This window comes from Palaemon carinicauda, chromosome 33 (genome assembly GCF_036898095.1).
Source record: "Palaemon carinicauda isolate YSFRI2023 chromosome 33, ASM3689809v2, whole genome shotgun sequence".
NCBI lineage: Eukaryota > Metazoa > Arthropoda > Malacostraca > Decapoda > Palaemonidae > Palaemon > Palaemon carinicauda.
This window is the reverse complement of record NC_090757.1, coordinates 62166837-62187041: the sequence shown is the minus strand read 5'-3', so window position 1 is coordinate 62187041 and position 20205 is coordinate 62166837. Positions and strand designations below refer to the sequence as shown.

At 41.1% G+C, this 20205-nt stretch overlaps 1 protein-coding gene across 1 annotated transcript in view; it reads left to right on the top strand.

The window, feature by feature from the left end:
- The window catches only part of LOC137625964 (uncharacterized), a 365639-nt gene that overhangs the window by 249812 nt on the left and 95622 nt on the right, over positions 1-20205 (top strand). Inside the window, exons 10-11 of the mRNA XM_068357031.1 lie at positions 5504-5837; positions 18375-18575. Coding sequence (XP_068213132.1) covers positions 5504-5837; positions 18375-18575 — 535 coding nt within the window. The remainder of the gene's footprint in view (positions 1-5503; positions 5838-18374; positions 18576-20205) is intronic.

Here is a 20205-nt window from a genome sequence, read left to right as displayed (position 1 = left end):
TATCTCTAAAATTGGCAGAATTTTTCAAAACGAGGCAACCGCCTTGTGGTGGTTGGGAGGTAGGTGGTCACACCCGTCACAGGGTGGTACAAGGAACCATTCCCGTGTCCAAGACTTCAGTTCATCTCTGCCGGCTGGATCGAAAACATCGTCGGTCCACCATTGAGAGTTTTTCGAATCATTTTCCCTTCTTCGCTTTTTTGGACTTCGTTTGGTGAAGTACACTGATTTAGGGATTTGGCAATCGTGTTTTGTTATTATTATTTACTTTGTTTATCATGAGTGATAACTTAATTTTCGTGTTTGTGCGAGTGATGTATGCAAGGTGAGGTTACCGAAAGTGTCGGTTGATCCTCACAGTTTGTATGCAGAGGTTTTGTTTGTGCACTATATTTTAGGTGCAAAGTTTTTAATCCTGATGACGGAAATACATTCCGGCAACTCTATGACGTCACAGTCGTGTGACGTAATCTTCATTGTATGTCTTGGAAATTCTCTTTATTTGTTTTATGTAAAGAATGGGAGGAATTCCACTTATATAAGTTTTTTAACTTTTAATGTAAATTTTTAAAGAAATATTTGTCCATTTAGTATTCGTTCTTTAAATCATCGATCTAATTTCATAAATTAAATAGAACTAGCGTATGGTTAATTTACGCTGTTACTCGTTACTATCGATGCAGTCCCAACATGCCTTGGTAGCGTTCTTTTCGATATGGGAATTTAAGTGTTGGCTATAATTCTCCAACAACAACGATATGGGAATTCTAGTTTTAGTAGTATTTTCATTTATATGTTCCTATTGTTTACATTTATATATATAGATACGTTATTGCTATATCTGTTCTTTTTATCATTACAACTTGCTTGTTTTTGAAAGCCCTTTGAATTAATTGTGGATTATATTTGTTTTCCCTTTTTCTGTTCATTTTAATCTTTAACGTATAACTTTCCCGGCGTTTGTTTGTAAACTACCGGGTGGGTATTTATGACATTTAATTTTACCGGTGGTTATATGTAACTACCGGGTGAGTGTGTTCAACATTTATTTTTAATCTCAACTCTTGCCCGGTGGTTTTTCTTTTTGTGACCGCCGAGTAAGTATGTTTGAAAGTTTATTTTATTATGAAAAAAGTTTAATATTTTATAAAAATATTTTGTTACAGTTTATATAGCAAGTACTAGAGACGATATTGCTTTCTCATTCAAGCCCGTGGCAGAAGAATAAGTTCTCTCACAACGGGCAGGACTAATTATGGTCTTTTGTGTAAGAGTTTGATAGTGCAAGTTTCAGTGCTAAATTAGGCATTGGATTCATTCAGCACTGTGGACGTCGTTTTTCCTAGCCTTACACCTCTTCCAAGCTCCCCGGCCCATGGGAGAAGGAACGTCGATCGGCGAAAGGAAACGAGAGGCGTTAGCTCACGAGCAAACGCCCTCGCGAGCGTTCCTGTTAACGTTCCCAAGAATGCTCGCCCTTGCCATGGGAAACCAAAGAGCGTTGGACGTTAAGATTCTTTCACTGCTTTTAGAGTTTCGCATTGCATCACTTTTGTTTTTAATGGCAATACTATAAGTCATAGATATTCGCTGATAATATCAATGCTTACAAATGAGGTTAACAGAAGGAGAGGATCCTAAGTTCTGTTGCTCCATGTTCCCCACCCTCTGAGTTTTCACGTGGTCATGAATGGAGCTTTAAGAATATATTAATTTTCATTTCTTAAAACAGAAACCTATAATGCCGGCTTCCTGATCAGATAGGCCAGGATAGCAAGGGTGGAGGTCTAGCCACGGTTAGGTCGAAGACCTTGTGGCAGCCCCACAGAGATTTTTTTTTACGGCCCCCTTGGTGGATTGCCGAGTCTCTTAAGGAATACAGGCAATGAGGCTGGATAATTTTGAAATCAGAGGTCATAATTAAGGTTCGTACTTCTCCTTTTTTCTTTCTCTCCTCTCCCTCAAGGGTTGGTCAAAGACAGGTTTTGGTGTCTTAATCAGCAAGAAATTTTCTGCATGCTTTTTTCTCTAACCGAACTAACAACAGTAGGAGCCAGTCTTAGCTTCTTCTGGCGAGCCTGGGAGAGGAGAGGAGCAGACCTTCGGTCCGTGTTTTTACTAAGGATGGATGCAAAATCTTTTTCCTAGTGAATCCTTATTTGTTAGTTACTCCGATAAGACTTTACTGCCTAACCGACTTTGCAACTTCAATGTCTCTCTTTTGGGAGAGGGAGTCTCTTGTCTGGTCCTGGACGTAAATGCTCTTTACGCCTTCGTTTAGAAGTCAAAGTTCTCCATGGAGACATCAAAATCTTTGGAGAAGAGGGGAGCAGACCTTTGGTCAGTACTTCTTCTGAAGGAGGATTACTTTTTCCTTTTATAGGGAAACCTCCTTTAGTTTTTAGCTACGATTCTCTCTCCCAGTTCTAGAGAGGAGTCTAAGTGGTAGGCTATGCAATCAAACTTTATTTGAGGTTTGTTTACAAGAAAGAACGGGTGTAGAATGGGTCAGTTTCGGGCCGTGTGTTTTGGTCTCAGCTCCGCCCCTCTAATGTTCACGTTACTTTTGCTTAATGTAGCAGAATACTGCACTCAAGTGAAATCAGAGCGTCCCTGTATCTTGATTTTTAGATAACGTTGAGCCTATCAAATAATTAGGTCTTCCTGTCAACAAGAAGTCTCTCTTCTGACACCAGGACGCTCAGCACCACGTCTTTTAGAACGTTCAGCGTCTCGCTCTGTTTACCTCTCGGCTCCACGTCTTACAGGCTCCACGTCTTTCAGGACTTTCGGCGCCACGTCTTAAGGACGATCGGCGCCTCGTCTTTCAGGACGCTCGACGTCGAAGTTCTAGCATGAGGCATGACTTTGAACATGAGAATCTGGGACTTCGTGATGACACTAGTCGAATCGTATGTCGAGATCAAGGATGCCTTCGTTCTGATCTCTTGGATCTAGAAAGGAGGTTTGTTCGAGGGCAAGAAACATCGGGGCAAACATGCTCAGCAGGAAGAGACTTGTTTTTCCCTCAAAATGGTCTCTCAACCCACAAGTATGTCAGTCTCTGGATGTTGTGGGGCAGACCTGTAACAGACCTTTTTGCCTCCAACTGGAAGAAGAGGATCCCCTACTGCTGCTCCCTAGTCCCGTACGAGGAGGCTGTAGCAGTGGACTCCTTCTTGATGGATTGGACGGGGGTGGACATGTTTGCGTTGCCCCGTTCGAGATCATCAATCTGGTCTTCAGGAAATTCGCGCTCCTCGATTCGGGGCGAATGATCCTAGGGGCTCCATTCTGGACTGCAAGGGGTTTTCGGAAGTGATGGGCATGTTGATGGACTTCTCAAGAAGACTTCGGCAAGTCCAGATCATCTTCAACAGCCCCACTTCGAGAGGTATCATAAAACCCCCCTTGCTCTCAAACTGACTTCCTTCAGACTGACTAGAAGCTTGTCAGATCTCGAGGCTTTTCGGCACAAGCGACGAAAGCTATCGCCAGAGCAAGGAGGATCTCTTCACAAAGAGTCTACCAATCTAAGTGGGAGACCTTTAGAGCTTGGTGCAGGCAGCACAAGTTTTCCTCAACCACTACCTCTCTGAGCCAGATTGCAGACTACTTCTTGTACCTCAGACAGGATGCTTAAGCTGGCTGTATCTACCATCAATGGATACAGCACTATGCTCTCTGCCATCTTTAGGCATAGAGGCCTAGAGTTGTCCCAAAATAAGATTTGCAGGACCTCATTGGGTCTTTTCAGACGACGTAATAGGTACTCTTAAACCTGGATGTGGTGTTTAAGTTTCTGTGCTCCAAGAAATTTGAACCTATCTCGCTAGCCTCTCTTCGAGTTGTAACGAAGAAAACCCTCTTCCTTATGACTCTAGCGAATGCCAAAAGGTCAGCGAAGTCCAGGCGATTGAGAAGAGGGTGAGCTTCAATTAGGGTAGGGCAGTTTGTGCCTTAAGGTTCCTCTTTCTCGTAAAGAGCGAGAACCCTTCGTACCCTGTCCTACGATGTTTGATGTCATTAACCTTACGAACCTGGTGGGTCAAGAGAAGGAAAGACTCCTCTGCCCAGTTAGGTCCCTCAAAGCTTTTTTTGGCTCACACTATGAACGTGAGCTGTGCATCCAACTTGTTATGGTGTTCAGTGAAAGATCCACCAAAAACCCCTGTCTAAGAATGCTTTGTCCTTTTTCCTGAGGGAAAAAATTAGGGAAGCTCACCTCTTGTGTGAGGAGGAACACTTCGCCCTGTTGAAATTACGGGCTCACGAAGTGAGGGCCATTGCTACCTCTCTGGCATATCAGGAATATATGTTTGTTAGGCTATTCATGGATGCAATTTTCTGGAGGAGCAACTCTGTCTTCGCTTCTCATTAACTTAGAGAGGTAAGAGTAGACTTTGGCAAGTGCTATACCTTGGGCCCATACATAGCTGCGGTTTCTGTATTAGGCAAAGGAGTTAATAACCCCACTCAACCTTAGTTTATATGCACGTATGAGGGTTTGTGTTTTTATGATAGTCTGAGGACTTCGTCTTGTGGTACGGTTCCCTCAGTCTAGATAGATAGTTTATGTCTATGATGCAGGGTTAGGTGGTTAGTTTTAGTAAGGTTGCAGTTTTTATTATATGGGGCGAAGGTAGTTTCGGAAGTCTAGTCAAGTTGTTGGTCTTATCCCTTTGACAGACTCGATTGAGTTTTTTTCCAGCATTGCAGGCTTACTCCTGGTTAAACACTCCTAAGGGAAAGCCACTCTAGAGGCTGTACCTTTGAAATCAGCTACCTTAGCAGGCAAGGAATCAAGGTGTTTTTATCTCCTACAACTCTTGTTGTTTCCCCAACGATGTTTACTGTCTGTTTCCCTCCTCCAAATGTGTGAATCAGCTATATATATATAACTGCCAGGTAAGTACTATTCATAAAAATGGAGTTTTTATGATAAAACAAAGTTTTATGAATACTTACCTGGCAGTTATATATATATTCGAAGGCCCACCCACCTCCCCTCAGGAGACAGGTCGGGCATAGATGAACTGAAGTCTTGGACACGGGAATGGTTCCTTGTACCACCCTGTGACGGGTGTGACCACCTACCTCCCAACCACCACAAGGCGGTTGCCTCGTTTTGAAAAATTCTGCCGATTTTAGAGATATCAGCTATATATATATATAACTGCCAGGTAAGTATTCATAAAACTTTGTTTTATCATAAAAACTCTATATTTAAAGGCATGTTAAGCCCATAAATCACTTCAGGTTAGCAATTTTGATCTTAAAGTAACGGTAAAGAGTAACTTTTAAATTCTTTCAGTTAACTTACATGTGTTCTCTTCTTAGAGTTGTCATCAGCTAGTGGGAAGGATGCATATCTTTGTGGGTTTTAAAATGAAAGTTGCTGTTTCAAAGATTTTTGATGCACTGTAGTTTGTGTCGGAGAAAAAACTGTTAAGTTTTTAGTTGAATATGAAATTTTATTTTCTTAACCAATGTATATTTCCAGGATATAATAAAGATCTTTTATCCAAATGGTATGTCACCGGAAAATGGAAATCTACATCATCTTTGGTCTAAATACAGACCAGAGTTGAAAGGGGAAACACCTGACTATAAAGCCATCAATACATTTCTGGAAGTTATTGCCCATGGTCATACTGTAGCATTGACCAAGAAGAAATTGGAGCTTATTTTCCCTTATGTTCTTAAAGATAAAATGATGGCAGATGCCAGACTACTAGAGCAAGTTTCTGAAGAAGTCATTTGTAGTATTTGGCCCAGCATTGATACCGCTTCGCTTGATATTGTACGCCAAGGAAATGAGCCTGTGAAAGATGGAGGTATGATCATTATAGTTAGATTTGTTTGTTGAAATATTGGTGTTCTGTTTTTTTCATTCATAATCTCACCCTACTTTATATTATTTATGATATTTAAAGTTTTAGATATTATAGTTGCTAATGTTTAGACAGTCTTACAATAGAACAAGTCTAGAAATTATTAGATACAGGATTAACAAAACTTTCTTAATGTTGGGTGTATGGCTGAATGTTGACAGAATTACTGTTAATTTATTTGTTCTTATGCATATATAAACCTTCATCCTTTAGTAGGGGTAAAATTCTGATCGAACCTGGGAATGGGCAATGAAAAATTATTGAGGTTCTGGTAATTGCCACCCAGTATCCACTGATGGTGTACGGGTCTGCCAAGGCTCAGAACCACTATACCAATTCTGTCAGTCGAGCATATTTCCATTAAAGATAATTTATATATGCAATATAGTGATTTACTAAGCTCTGTCCCCCTGTTGGGAATTAATGATGAGAAAAGATTTAGTTGATGGTGAAGAGGTGAATAGGGCTAATGAAGAAAATGACCAAAATCAATGTAATGAACACAAAATGTATGGTACAGATTAAAAACCAAGAACAAGTTAAAGGCAAGTTAAATACTGGAGCCAAAATAATGAATAAATTGGAGGTATTTTGCTAATTGGGTAATTGACAATGTAGAATTTACATAGGTAGGAAAATTATGTGACTGGGTAAACAAAGAATATTTACTTACACAAAAATTTTATTAGAAACTAGGGATTTGTCAGTACAAGTAAGACAAAAAGGGTGAAAATTCCTTTGGCCTGTTATATTGTAGGGATGTGAAAACATGAATGATTATAGTCCATCTAGACAGATCATAGGAAACCTGTTAAATCTGAAACGGTGCATAGTACGACAGCTTCCCCTTCCGTATTTACTCTGGCTATAATAGCATACTTTCTAGTACCTCCCATGTTGTCAACTGGTATGACTGCTTACACTGCAATTATATATGTGCCGATGCACATTGCTTGTCTAACCTTATTGTCTGTTTAAAACTGGTATTTTGGTTTTCTTTTGGAAAACCTAAACTTATGGATCATTCACCTTTATTGACAACTGGATCTAAAGCTCCTATAAGCCATGCTAACCCAGTTCTGTTGACTGGTTGGAACTGCTGCAAAATTTGAAATTTTTATTATTGTTATTATTATTAATTATTATATTACTATTATTATTATTATTATTATTTCAGTAGGAGGCCCTCTTTTATGCATGCTTGATTGAAGACCATGGCTGCCTCAATGGCATTAATTTTATAAGACACCTTTTCTTCTTTTCAACAGTGCTGCAATTTTCCAGTAACAGCACTATTCTCATTTTAGAGAGTATGTGAATATTCATCATTAAATGAATTAAGTCTTTTACTTTAAAAAAGTACATATTAAGATTTGTTTATGTACTAAATGCAGGGCCTTTTCAGGGTTCTGTGATCTTTTTCTTGTTGTTTTGAGAAGTTACCAAGTTGCAACGCTTTTCAACCAGCAAGGTACGTCTGCTCATCATTAAACTTGAAAATGGAGTTTTTATGATAAAACAAAGTTTTATGAATACTTACCTGGCAGTTATATATATATAGCTATAGTCTCTGACGTCCGGCAGAATTTTTCAAAATTCGCGGCAACCGCCGTGTGGTGGTTGTGCGGTTAGGTGGTTAACACCCCTTACAGGGTGGTACGTGGAATCATTCCCATTTTCTGTTCCTCAGATCATTTTTGCCCCACCTGTCTCCTGAGGGGAGGAGGGTGGGACTTAAAATATATATATATATATATAACTGCCAGGTAAGTATTCATAAAACTTTGTTTTATCATAAAAACTCCATTTTTATGAATAGAACTTACCTGGCAGTATATATATATATATATATATATATATATATATATATATATATATATATATATATATAGCCGATTCACACATTTGGAGGAGGGTGACAGGTAGCTAACATCGTTGGGAAAACAACAATAAGTTGTAGGATAAAACACCTTGATTCCTTACCTGCTAAGGTAGGTGACTTCAAAGGTTCCTGCCTTTTGAGTCGCTTTCCCTTAGGAGTGTCAGCCAGGAGTGGACCACTCATGCTGAAACAACTCAATCGAGTCTTTCATACGGGGTGAGACCAACAACTTGACTATACTTCAGCACTACCTATGCCCCTTTTAAAAAACTGCAACCTTACTCAAACTAACCACCTAACCTTGCAGAATAGATATTACTATCTAGCTAGACTGAGGGCACTGTATCACCAATCAGAGTCCTCAGACAACCATAAAAACCAAAATCCAAACACAGGCATACAAAAGTTAAGTTTGAGGGGAGGTAGTAACTCCTTTGCCCAATACAGAAGCAGTAGCTACGTATGGGCCCCAAGGTATAACACCTTTCATAATCAACTCTTACCTCTCTGAGATAATGAGAGGTGAACACAGTTGCTTCTCCAGAACGTTACGTCCATAATCTGTCTAACTGACTTATTCTTGCGATATGCCAGTGAAGTAGCAATGGCTCTCACCTCATGAGTTTTTACTTTTAAAAGACCGAAGCTCTCTTCCTCACACAAGAGGTAAGCTTCTCTTATTGTCTCCCTCAAGAAAAATGACAATGCATTCTTTGAGAGGGGTTTTAGAGGATCTTTCACTGAGCACCATAAAGAATTGGAAGCACTTCTAACATTCTTGGTACGAGATAAATAAGCCCTTAGGGCTCTAACTGGGCAGAGGAGCCTCTCCTGCTCTTGACCCACCACATTAGTGAGGTTAGGAACCTCAAACGTCCTCGGCCAGGGTTTAGATAGATTCTCGTTCTTAGCGAGGAAGTCGATCCTCAACGCACATACTGCTCCATCCTGGTTAAAGTCCACCTGCTTTTCAAAAGCGTGAATCTCGCTGACCCTTTTTGCTGTGGCCAGAGCCATCAGGAAGAGGATTTTTGTAGTAGCATCTCTAAGGGACGCTTGTGAGATGGGTTCGAATTTCTTGCTGCATAGGGACTTCGGAACCACGTCCAAATTCCAAGCTGGGGGGTCTTAACTGAGCCTGCTTAGTTGTCTCTAAAGACTTCAAGAGATCTTTCAAGTCTTTATCCTGAGTCAAGTCTATGCCTCTGTGGCTACAGACAGCAGAAAGCATACTCCTGTACCCTTTAATAGTGGATACGGCCAGTTTAGAGTCTTGTCTGAGGGACAACAAAAAATCCGCTATTTGGCTCACAGAGGTAGTGGTTGAGGAAACTTTATGCTGCTTACTCCAAGCTCTAAAGGTTTCCCGCTTCGATTGGTAGACTCTTTGCGAAGAGACCCTCCTCACTCTGGCGATAGCTCTTGCAGCTTGCGCAGAAAAGCCTCTCGCTCTGACAAGCTTCTCGATAGTCTGAAGGCAGTCAGTCGTAGAGCGAGGGGGTTTTGATGATACCTCTCGAAGTGGGGCTGTTTGAGAAGCTTTGGACTTGGAGGAAGGCTTCTTGAAAAGTCCACTAACATGTCCAACACTTCTGTGAACCATTCTCTTGCTGCCCAGAATGGAGCTACCAGGATCATTCTTCCTGAGTTGAGGAGAGCAAATTTCCTGACTACCAGATTGATGATCTTGAAAGGGGGGAACGCATAGGTGTCCATCCCCGTCCAGTCCATCAAGAAGGAGTCTACTGCTATTGCCTCCTCGTCCGGGACTAGGGAGCAGTAGTTGGGGATCCTTTTGTTTTGGTTGGAGGCAAAGAGGTCTATTAAAGGCCTCCCCCATAACTTCCACAGACTCTGACAGACCTGATGATTGAGGGTCCACTCCGTGGGAAGAACTTGCCCTTTCCTGCTGAGCATGTCTGCTCTTACATTCTTCTGTCCCTGCACGAATCTTGTTAGAAGTTCTACGTTGTTCTCCTTCGACCACAGAAGGAGCTCTTTTGCTGTTTCGAACAGAGACAGAGAGTGAGTTCCCCCTTGCTTTCTAATGTAAGCCAAAGCCGTGGTGTTGTCCGAATTGACCTCCTCTATCCTCCCCGACATGGAGTCTTTGAAGGCCTTCAGTCCTAACAGAATGGCCATCAACTCCTTCCTGTTGATGTGCCACCCGGCTTGCTCCTTTCCCCAAGAGCCTGAGACCTCCTTGCTTCCCATTGTTGCTCCCCATCCTGACTCTGAAGCATCTGAGAACAGCACTAGGTCTGGGTTCTTCCTGAACAGGGAGATTCCTTCCCCTAAAATAGCTGGATCCAGCCACCAAATCAGATGACTCTTGATTTCTGCTGGAATGAGGAAGGAAAAGGAGTCCTCCTGAATCTTCCTGTCCCACACCCTTGATAGGAAGTGTTAAAGAGGTATGAGGTGCAGTTTTCCCAGAGATACCAACTGTTCGAGCGAGAAGAGGGTTCCCAGCAAACTCATCCAATCCCTCGCTGAGCACTTCTGTCTTTCCAGGAATTCCTGAACCTTCCCGAGGCACCTGATCTGCCTTTCTTGGGAGGGAGAATCCTGAAAACGAACTGAGTCCAGAACTATCCCCAAATGAAGAATTGTCTGACTCGGTTCGGTCTGGGACTTCTCCTTGTTGATGACAAGACCCAGGTCCTGAGCCATCGTAAAAGTCTTGCATAGGTCCTCCAGACATATCTCCTTCGACTGGGATCTTATCAACCAGTTGTCTAGATATAGAGATACAGTACTCTTATCCCCTCTTGGTGAAGCCATCCTGCCACATTCGCCATTACCCTGGTGAAGACTTGAGGAGCAGTGCTGAGGCCGAAGCAAAGAGCCTTGAACTGGAAACACTTGCCCTTGATCATAAATCTTAGGAAATTCCTCGAAGTCGGATGGATGGGGATGTGAAAGTAAGCGTCCTGTAAATCCAGAGACACCATCCAGTCCCCTGGACGTACTGCTGCCAGCACTGACTGAGTCGTCTCCATGGTAAATTTTGTCTTTTCCACAAAGACGTTCATTGCGCTGACATCTAGCACTGGTCTCCATCCACCCGAGCTCTTGGGTACCAGAAACAGGCGATTGTAGAAGCCTGGGGAAGATAGTTCCAGAACTGGCTCTATCGCTCCCTTCTCTAGCATCTGGTTCACCAGATCCAGTAGAGCCTCTTGTTTCCCGACGTCCGAGTACTGCGCCAACAAGGATAGAGGCGTATTTGAAAGCGAAGGCTTCTTCAAGAGGAGGATCTTGTATCCCTCCTTGATGACCGAGAGGGACCAGGCGTCCGCCCCTCTTTTCTTCCAAGCCTGCCAAAAAAGTGACAGTCTTGCTCCTACCACTGTCTGGAGGACTTGAGCTTCATCTCCTGGGGCAGGATCTGAACAAACCCCTATTCGTTCTACCGCCTGTCTCCTGCCTTCATCCCCTGAAGTCTGTTCTCATCGGAACTCTACCTCAAAAGGGCTGCTGAAGCTTCCTCTCCTCTCTCTTCAATGACGAAGGAACCGTTTGTAAAGGCTTCCTTGCAGAACGTGACAGGAGGTCTTGTGTGGCCTTTTGCGCTAGAGAAAGGGTAATGTCCCTGACAAGGGACTCAGGAAAAAGGTGCTCCAATAGAGGGGCGTAAAGGAGTTCGGCCTTCTGCGCAACTGTAACTGCTCTAGAAGTGAAGGAACATAAAAGGGCCCTCTTCTTTAAAACACCTGCCGAAAATAGAAAAGCCAACTCATTTGACCCATCCCTAAGAACCTTGTCCATGCAGGCCATAATACTAGTAAGGTCTTCTGTATCTTCCAACCGCTCTGTTTTCCTGGCCAGTGTACCCAGAGACCAGTCCAAAAAACTGAAGATTTCGAAGTCTTGGAAAATTCCCTTGACGAGGTGGTCAAGCTCAGACATACACCACATTACCTTCGCCGAGTTAAGGGCATGTCTTCTGGAAGAGTCAACAATACCTGAGAAGTCCCCCTGGGAGGAGGCAGGCACTCCCAGGCCTAGAGCTTCTCCAGTCTCGTACCACATGCCCGCCTTAGAAGCAAGTCTAGCTGGTGGAAACGAGAAGGGGGTCTTGACCGCTTGCCTACGCTCCTTCAGCCAGTCATCCATTCTAGCGAGAGCCTTCCTAGCCGAGATGGACAGCTTCATTTTGATGAAAGCCGACTTCTTTTTGGCCTTCTTGCTAAACTGCGACTGAGGAGAACGAGGAGCAGCAGGTTGAAACTCCTCCCCATAAAACTTGAGGAGGAAGCGAGAGAGAACATTATAATCTGCAGGTGCATTAGCAGGCTTATCTTCATCCTCTGAAATATCCTCTAGATCTTGCCCTACTTCCAACTCAGTCTCTCTTTGGGTTGCAGGAACTAAGTCTGAGGTTGCTTTAACAAGCCGATCAGTTTCCAATTGCTCTTCTGCATCCAAGAAAAGCAAATCGTCGGATGCGTCCTGTTGGCGAGGGCTGAATGCATCCTGACATTGAGGGGCGCGTGCGTCCTGGCGCCGCGCACCGGAGGCGTCCTATCGCCGCGCGATGGAGGCGTCCTGACATCGCGCGCTAGAAGCGTTCTCGAGGCGGGAGGAGGATGCGTCCTGGCGCCGAGAGCTGGAAGCCTCCTTGCGACGAAAGCTGGATGCGTCCTGGTGTCGTGAAGCGGAAGGGTCCTGGAGAGGCAGGCTGGGATCGTCTTGGCATCGCGAGCGAGAGACGGAAGTGTCCTGGCGACAAGAATCGTGAGCGTCCTGGCGGCTTGTCGAGGAAGAAGAAGCGCGATACCGCGCGCTTGACGAATCGCGCCACGGTTCCCTGGGAGAGGCACTCCGTTCCCTCTTAGAGGCCGATTTCTTAATCGGTAAAGTGTTGTTCTTACGCCTGCCCGACAGGGAGGAAGGGCAGCTAAAAGCTTGTACCAGAGAAGACAGCTGCTTCTGTATAACTTTCATAAAAGATTTCGCGACTGCTGCTGGATCCTGCGTTTCCGAAGGCGATGGCTGCCGAGTAGCGCTGGAGAGGAGAATCTTCCTTCCCTCCGTTTCTAGGCTTTGACCTCTTCGTTGGAACGGTGTCCCAGTCATCCTCTGAAGGAAAAGGTTCCGGGCTACTCGATAAGGGAGAGCGAGAACGAGTCTGGTTAGCTTGATTCCATCTCCTCTTGGTCGGTCTCGAAGCTTCATACCACCATTTGCGTCTAGGCGAGGGGCTCGGGGAAGACACCATCACTTCCGACACGCCTTTTCCGTGGCGGTCATGAGCAGCCTGGGAAAACGCAACAGGACTGCTTGAGGCGACAGCTGACCAAGGATGCGTACCTCTCACTCCCTTGCTGCCGTCGACGTACCTTCTCCCATGGTCCTGGGAGCTTGGTAGAGGTCTAGACCTAGGGACATGACAGGTTCGATCAGTCGCCACCTCCACTGCACTTTCACAAGCACTAATCACACTCACACTCTTACCTTTAAAGGCTGAAAGCTGGTCTTTAATAGCCTTCAACTCAGCCTCCATCCTGGCATATCAAGGGTCATCCGTAGATACTGTTCCTGTAGAAGGGGCAGGAGCTACTACCTCAGGAGAAGGTTCAACTTCTACAGAGGAATTAATTAAGGGATCCAAAGAAATATTTAAGCTAAGCTCACTAGCAGAATTAGATTTAGATCTCGAAGCCCTCCTGGCTTTATCTAACTCTAACTTACGCACAAAGCGTTTCATACTTGATCTGAGGAACAGAAAACGGGAATGATTCCACGTACCACCCTGTAAGGGGTGTTAACCACCTAACCGCACAACCACCACACGGCGGTTGCCGCGAATTTTGAAAAATTCTGCCGGACGTCTGAGACTATAGCTTTATATACAGTGGACCTTGACATATGAATTTAATTCGTTCCGTTACCATTGTTGTATATCAAAACAGTAGTATCTCAAAGCATTTTTTCCCATTTAAAATAATGTAATATGTATTAATTCGTTCTAGCGCTATGAAACCACACCAAAACACAGCTAAATTACATATGATATACACAATTTATTCACAAATAAACGAGTAATAACACACATAATGATAAAATAACATATTAATGTGATAAATGATAATAAATTTAATAAAAAAAAAAAAAAAGGAATTCTACTTACCACAACGAAAGATGACATGAGGCCAGCATGAGGGGGAGGTAGGGAGGGGTGGCAGGGAAACGATTTGTTCTCTTTTTATTTACGTATGTAGACTAATAACTACGTAATAAACAAAAATGAAATAACATTGCTAAATTAATTTTTATTTATTTTTTTTTAATTACATAAACACTTACTCATCATCACCTTCATGTCTAGCCTTTTTGGCCTCACTTTCCTTACTTTCATCACTTTCAGGTCTGGGCCTATCGTGCCAACTCTTTGGGTTGTCTTTATTTTTTGCGATTTTATTCATCTTCACTTTTCTAGCATTCATTCGACATTTTTATCTAATCAATCATTCTAAACGCCTTCTTATCCCTCATTCCACGTATTCCCATTCCTATTTTTCATTCCTTCTCGCATTTCCCAAATTCATAGATTTCGCTAATTTCTTTGATTTAGCGTAGACTTAGCTTAGGGAATGTGCTACCGCAAGGTCCAGACAATATGAATATGAACACATGCACGCACGCTACCGCCTCCCCGTCTCGTCTCTTTGTCACTTTGTTCGTCCTTGTTTCTCACTGGTGTTTCACTTAACTGTATCCAATAATAATCCATGTAATATTAACATTTTAGTATCATATTTATAATTAAAAACATAGCGAATTATAATCTTATGCATTGTTTACATTCAAATCAGCTGATCAACCCTGCCTAATCCGTCGTCAACCTAAATTTTCGGATTAAATAATTCCTTTATTAATAAGACATGCTACCGCCGATGCATGATACAGTATTTTATAGTTTTTAGCTCTGTGGTGCTTGATTATACAGCGTCAAAAGAGATTTAGCAAAGAAGAAAAAATAAGATTTCGTTTATTACACAGAGAGAGAGAGAGAGAGAGAGAGAGAGAGAGAGAGAGAGAGAGAGAGAGAGAGAGAGAGAGAGAGAGAGAGAGAGAGAGAGAGATATTCATATTTCTCTCTCTCACCAAATATTCTATTTTGTTTTGGAAGCATTATTGCCATTTCAAAATCATTTTCTTGGGTTTTTTCTTATCACCTGCTTTGTCTTTAGCTTTGGGACCCATGGTAAATAATAAAATAGACAAAATAACACGAAAAATAGGCAGAAAGACAACAAACTACACAACGAAATGTAAGGATGCAGCAACAAAAAACAAACAGACCGAACGCCATCTATCGGTCGCCTATAGAACTATCACATCCCAAAATCGTATCTCAAATATTTCGTTGTATATCAAAGCATATATTTTCGAAAATTTTCTGTTGTATCTCAAAACATTCGTATGTTAGGGCAATCGTATGTCAAGGTTCCAGTGTATATAACTGCCAGGTAAGTTCTATTCATAAGAAATAAGTGATGAATGAGAGCTTCATTGCTGTATTTATATGAATCCAGGTTGGTCTTATTCCAGGTGTAGAATTTTCATTGGTTGGGAATGCCCCAAATTCTCAGGAAGGGCTATCGGATTACTCTTGCGAAGATTCCCTTTTATAACAAATTCTCAACAACCTGGTCAAGCCCTAGATTCTCCAAAAAGAAGTTGAGACCTTTGCATTAAAGAAAGCCATAGAGGAGGTGTCTACTCCAATTCAGATCTTCTGAAGCCATTTATTTGTTGTACCCAGCCCCATAAAATTTCCAGCCTCAAAATATATCAGATGAACTACCCGCACCGCGGTAGACTCATTAGTATACCTTAAACAGTGTACTGTAGGTATTACTTTGCAGCATTCTTTTGGGTCTGTAGGTGCACTCACTTTGTAGCCTTCCACTCTACTTTCATTCCTGCTTAATTTCTTCTAGCTTTTAATGTTTTCATCATATTGCTATTGGGGGTTTCCCCCCTTTTAACTTATAGGCACTAAATGGGGTCCTAGGACCAAATGCTGAGCCTCTTAGCCCAAATTCATAAATCCATCCATCCATGCATTTATTGGAACTCAACTATTACCAATCTGACCTCAATGTAATTGAATGATCTCAATAGACTTGCCCGATGCACACTTGCATCTCCCCATTCATCAAGGTGCTGTATACGTTTTTGGGGTGGGCCCACAAATTGTGTGCATTACACTTCAAACTAAGTATATTATTGCAAGATTTCATGGGCCACATAGCTCTATTATTATTATTATTATTATTATTATTATTATTACTACTACTAGCTAAGCTAAAACCCTAGCTCGAAAAGCATGATGCGATAAGCGCAAGGGCCCTAACAGGGAAAAATAGCCTAGTGAGCAAAGGAAATAAGTAAATGATATATGAAGTAATGAGAATTGCATAAAATATTTTAAAAACATTAACAACATTAAAGCAGATATTTGATATATAAACTATAAAAGGACTTATTTAAGCCTGTTCAACATAAAAACATTTGCTGTGAGTTTGAACTTTTGAAGTTTTACTGATTCAACTCCCCGATTAGGAAGATCATTCCACAACATGGTCACAGCTGGAATAAAACTTCTAGAGTACTGTATAGTAATGAGCCTCATGATGGAGAAGGCCTGGCTATTAGAATTAACTGCATACCTTGTATTATGAACAGGATGGAACTGTCCGGGAAGATCCTGAATGTAAAGGATGGTCAGAATTATAAAAAAATCTTTTGCAACATGCATAATGAACTAATTAAACGATGGTGCCAGAGATTAACATCTAGATCATGAATAAGAAATTTATTAGACTAAGTTCGTGTCCAACAAATGAGATGAGAATCAGCAGCTGAAGACCAGACAAGAGAACAATATTCGAAACAAGATAAAATGAAAGAATTAAAAGACTTCTTCAGAGTAGATTGATCACCAAAAATCTTGAAAGACTCTCAATAAGCCAATTTTTTTGTGTAATTAATGAAGACACAGACCTATTGTGTTTCTCAAAAGTAAATTTGCTGTCGAGAATCACACCTAAAATTTTACAAGTCATGCAAAGTTAAAAAAACATTATCATTGCTGAAATCCAGATGTTGAGGAGCCATGGTCCTTGACCTACTTAAAATCATACTTGTTTTGTTAGGATTCAACTTCATACCCCATAATTTGCACCATGCACTAATTTTAGATAGATCTCTATTAAGGGATTCAGCAACCCCAGATCTACATTCAGGAGATGGAATTGATGCAAAGAGAGTAGCATCGTCTGCATATGCAACAAACTTGTTTTCTAGACCAAACCACGTGTCATGTGTATATGATATGAAAAGTAATAGGTCAAGAACACTGCCCTGTGGAACACCAGATATCACATTCCTATACTCACTATGGTGCCCATCAACAACAATTCTTTGATTCTATTACTTAAAAATTCAATAAGGATGCTAAGAAATGACCCATCCACTCCCAACTGTTTGAGTTTTAAAACAAGAGCCTCATGATCAACACGGTCAAAGGCGACACTAAAATCAAGGCTAATCATATGAAGTTCCTGACCACAGTAAAGGGATTTCTGTGCTGCATTGGAGATTGTAAAAAGGGCATCACATGCTCCTAGGCCTTTACGAAAACCAAATTGCAAACTAAGAACAGATGATTACTTTCAGCAAACCTATTAAGACCTTTTGCCAAAAGACATTCAAAAATTTGTGGAAATTGTGCGGAAATCAGTTGGACTTGAGCAATCCCTTTGTCCCAGACTGCATTAAAGCCCTCTAATGCTTTATCTGACCAGATGAATAGATTGGTCATTATGCAAAAAAATACCTTTGTACCTGCAATTAAGGGATATAGGTTCAATTTGGCATCAGTACTTAAAAACTTTGGACTTGACTTGCTGAACAAACTAGACATCAGGGATAGCATCAAGACACATATTTGAATAATGCAATTTTTCTGGTTCACTTTATTGAATGTATTAACTCTATTGATTTGAGTTGTAGTTTTTGCCACAGCCAAGAGGGAGTAGTTTATATTCAAATTCTGTCTTGCAATGTGGTTTTATCATTAATGAAGCTATTATTTTACTTTAATTGTATATAAATTCAGGGTGAAGAAATGATGAAACCATCTAGAATGTTGACTTTATAGTCTGGATACACTACAATACTTGATAGTTAGAAGTTTGTCTTTATTACTGTGGTAGACAAGAAAGGACAAAAGGACTTTGGGATCTATGATAGAAACAAATATATCTCATATTCTTATGTTTTACCTAATGCTCTCTTCACTCTAGATTTTGAAGTTGTTATTCTGGTACCCTCTCTTTTTATGAATACACTATCATTAAATTCCTGAAACTTGGAGATACATTATCAAAAGCAAAATCAATTCATTAAGAAAGTTTACATCTGTAAGAATGTTAAATAATTTTTAAAGAATATTAAAAAGTGAATTGTTTAGATAGTAAGACTCATTGTAGTTTTTATATTTTGATATAAACTTAAGTGAAATTTACCAGCCACTCAGTTATGGTATTGGGTAAGCTATACTCTTGTTCTGCTATTTTCAGAATGTTCTTTTGGTGACTGTGTCAACTTTCATGACAAGGCACGTCTGCCTTGTTCCGAACGCTGTGGCCGTCCTTTTAATTTTTGTTGTAGGAAACCACTTAATGATGGCCTGATTGAATGTGGTCGAAGAGAAAATTGCCCAAAAGGAGGGTGGTTTCATCTTAATAAGAGGTGCTCAGGTTTATCCGAAGCTCCAGAAGGTAAGTAATTAGAGGTTTCTCGAGCAAACAGTTTCTTATATTAGTATTAAAGTTTTATTTTTTACATGGATTATACAGTCCATAGCCTATTAATGCATAATAAAGTATTACATTTCACTTTGAAGTGAATATGAATGTATGAAAATTGCATGGTTGGGTAAAAGATGGAAAGGTTGTAGTGGTTTGCGGACTGTGGCCAGAGGTAGCACCCGAACTGCCTAGTGTCCGAATGCTGACCACAACCTGACGTTCACTACACAAAAAATATACAACAGTGGAATACCCAAAAACCTGAGTAACAGTTCAACAGACCGGAGTACTGGGCACCACCCCTTGATTTATACTGGGCAAGGGGACCCAGCTAGAACCTGACTTACCCGTTTGCTTCTCCTCCCTTTTGCTTGCTGATCATAAGTACAAGTATAAGAACATTAGGTGAAAGGAAATATTATAAGTTATTTGAAAGATTAAAAAACAGTGGCTGAGTAGGGGGGCTGTGGTGGGAGGTTTCTGAAATTAAAGGCTGTATACTTAAAAACAAAAAAAATGTTTATTTGGAAAAACTAATAGGAATAATATTACAATATATCAACTAGAATAAATAATCAAAGGAAAAATTAGCATCCCTTTCGTAAAACTTCAGCATCCGGGTAACAATTTAAACTCATTACACAAACAAGATTTCCACTGGGGGGACACTCATAAGTGTTCCTATACAGTTCAAGTATAACCAGGGGCACTTCTAACCGTGTATCTATTTGGGCAAGTACCAGTATGCCATCTATAAAGAACATATAACGGTGAAAAATACAGTACCACAATTTTCCCTAAATCAATACTGTTCTCATCAATCTCCCGTCCACCATTGGGATGCAAAGTCACTTAAACAGTCCTAATTTCTGAAAAGTACAGCCGCATACTATGTCGTACAGGTCTGTGCGGGCCCACCATCACAATGTCTCGAAAAGTTTGTCAACAGCACATTTGAAATCTCTCAATCTTGGAAGGGGTTTTGAATAAGTCTGAATTCATACTAAACTCAAAAGTCACCCTCTTCCTAACATCGGAATTCACTTCTTGGGCCTCTGACCAGATATGCCATTTCCATAGCTCATGTTAACTATTTAATATTCATGACACACTCTCATATAGCAACACAGTAGCTTACGTCTAGTTACAAGGTATGGATATAGAACAGCATCACAGACTAGTACAGACTGATAACAGGAAATATTCTAAATTTGCTCTCCCTTACACTCCCTACTGAGTGTAGGGGCTGCTGTCAATACCTGGAAAGGAACAATAACACATTAAGACATTTTTGGAAAAAGGGGGGCTTGAGGGATACAAAAGAAAAAAATAAAATCAAATATATTTCATACACACACAAACCACTAAAGTTTTCTCAGTCACAAACCCTTATATATTGCATTCCCCCCCATTAGCCCTCAAGCCCATCCAAAAAATGCCTCGTAACTGACAGCAACACCCCACACAAACTGTACATTCAAGTGGAAAAAGAAAATTTACCTTGCAAAAAAAATTCAGTAAAAAGGTAGGATGATCAACTAGAGATTTAATTCATCATCCCTTCCTTAAGTTACATATCAAATTACATAAATTTACACTA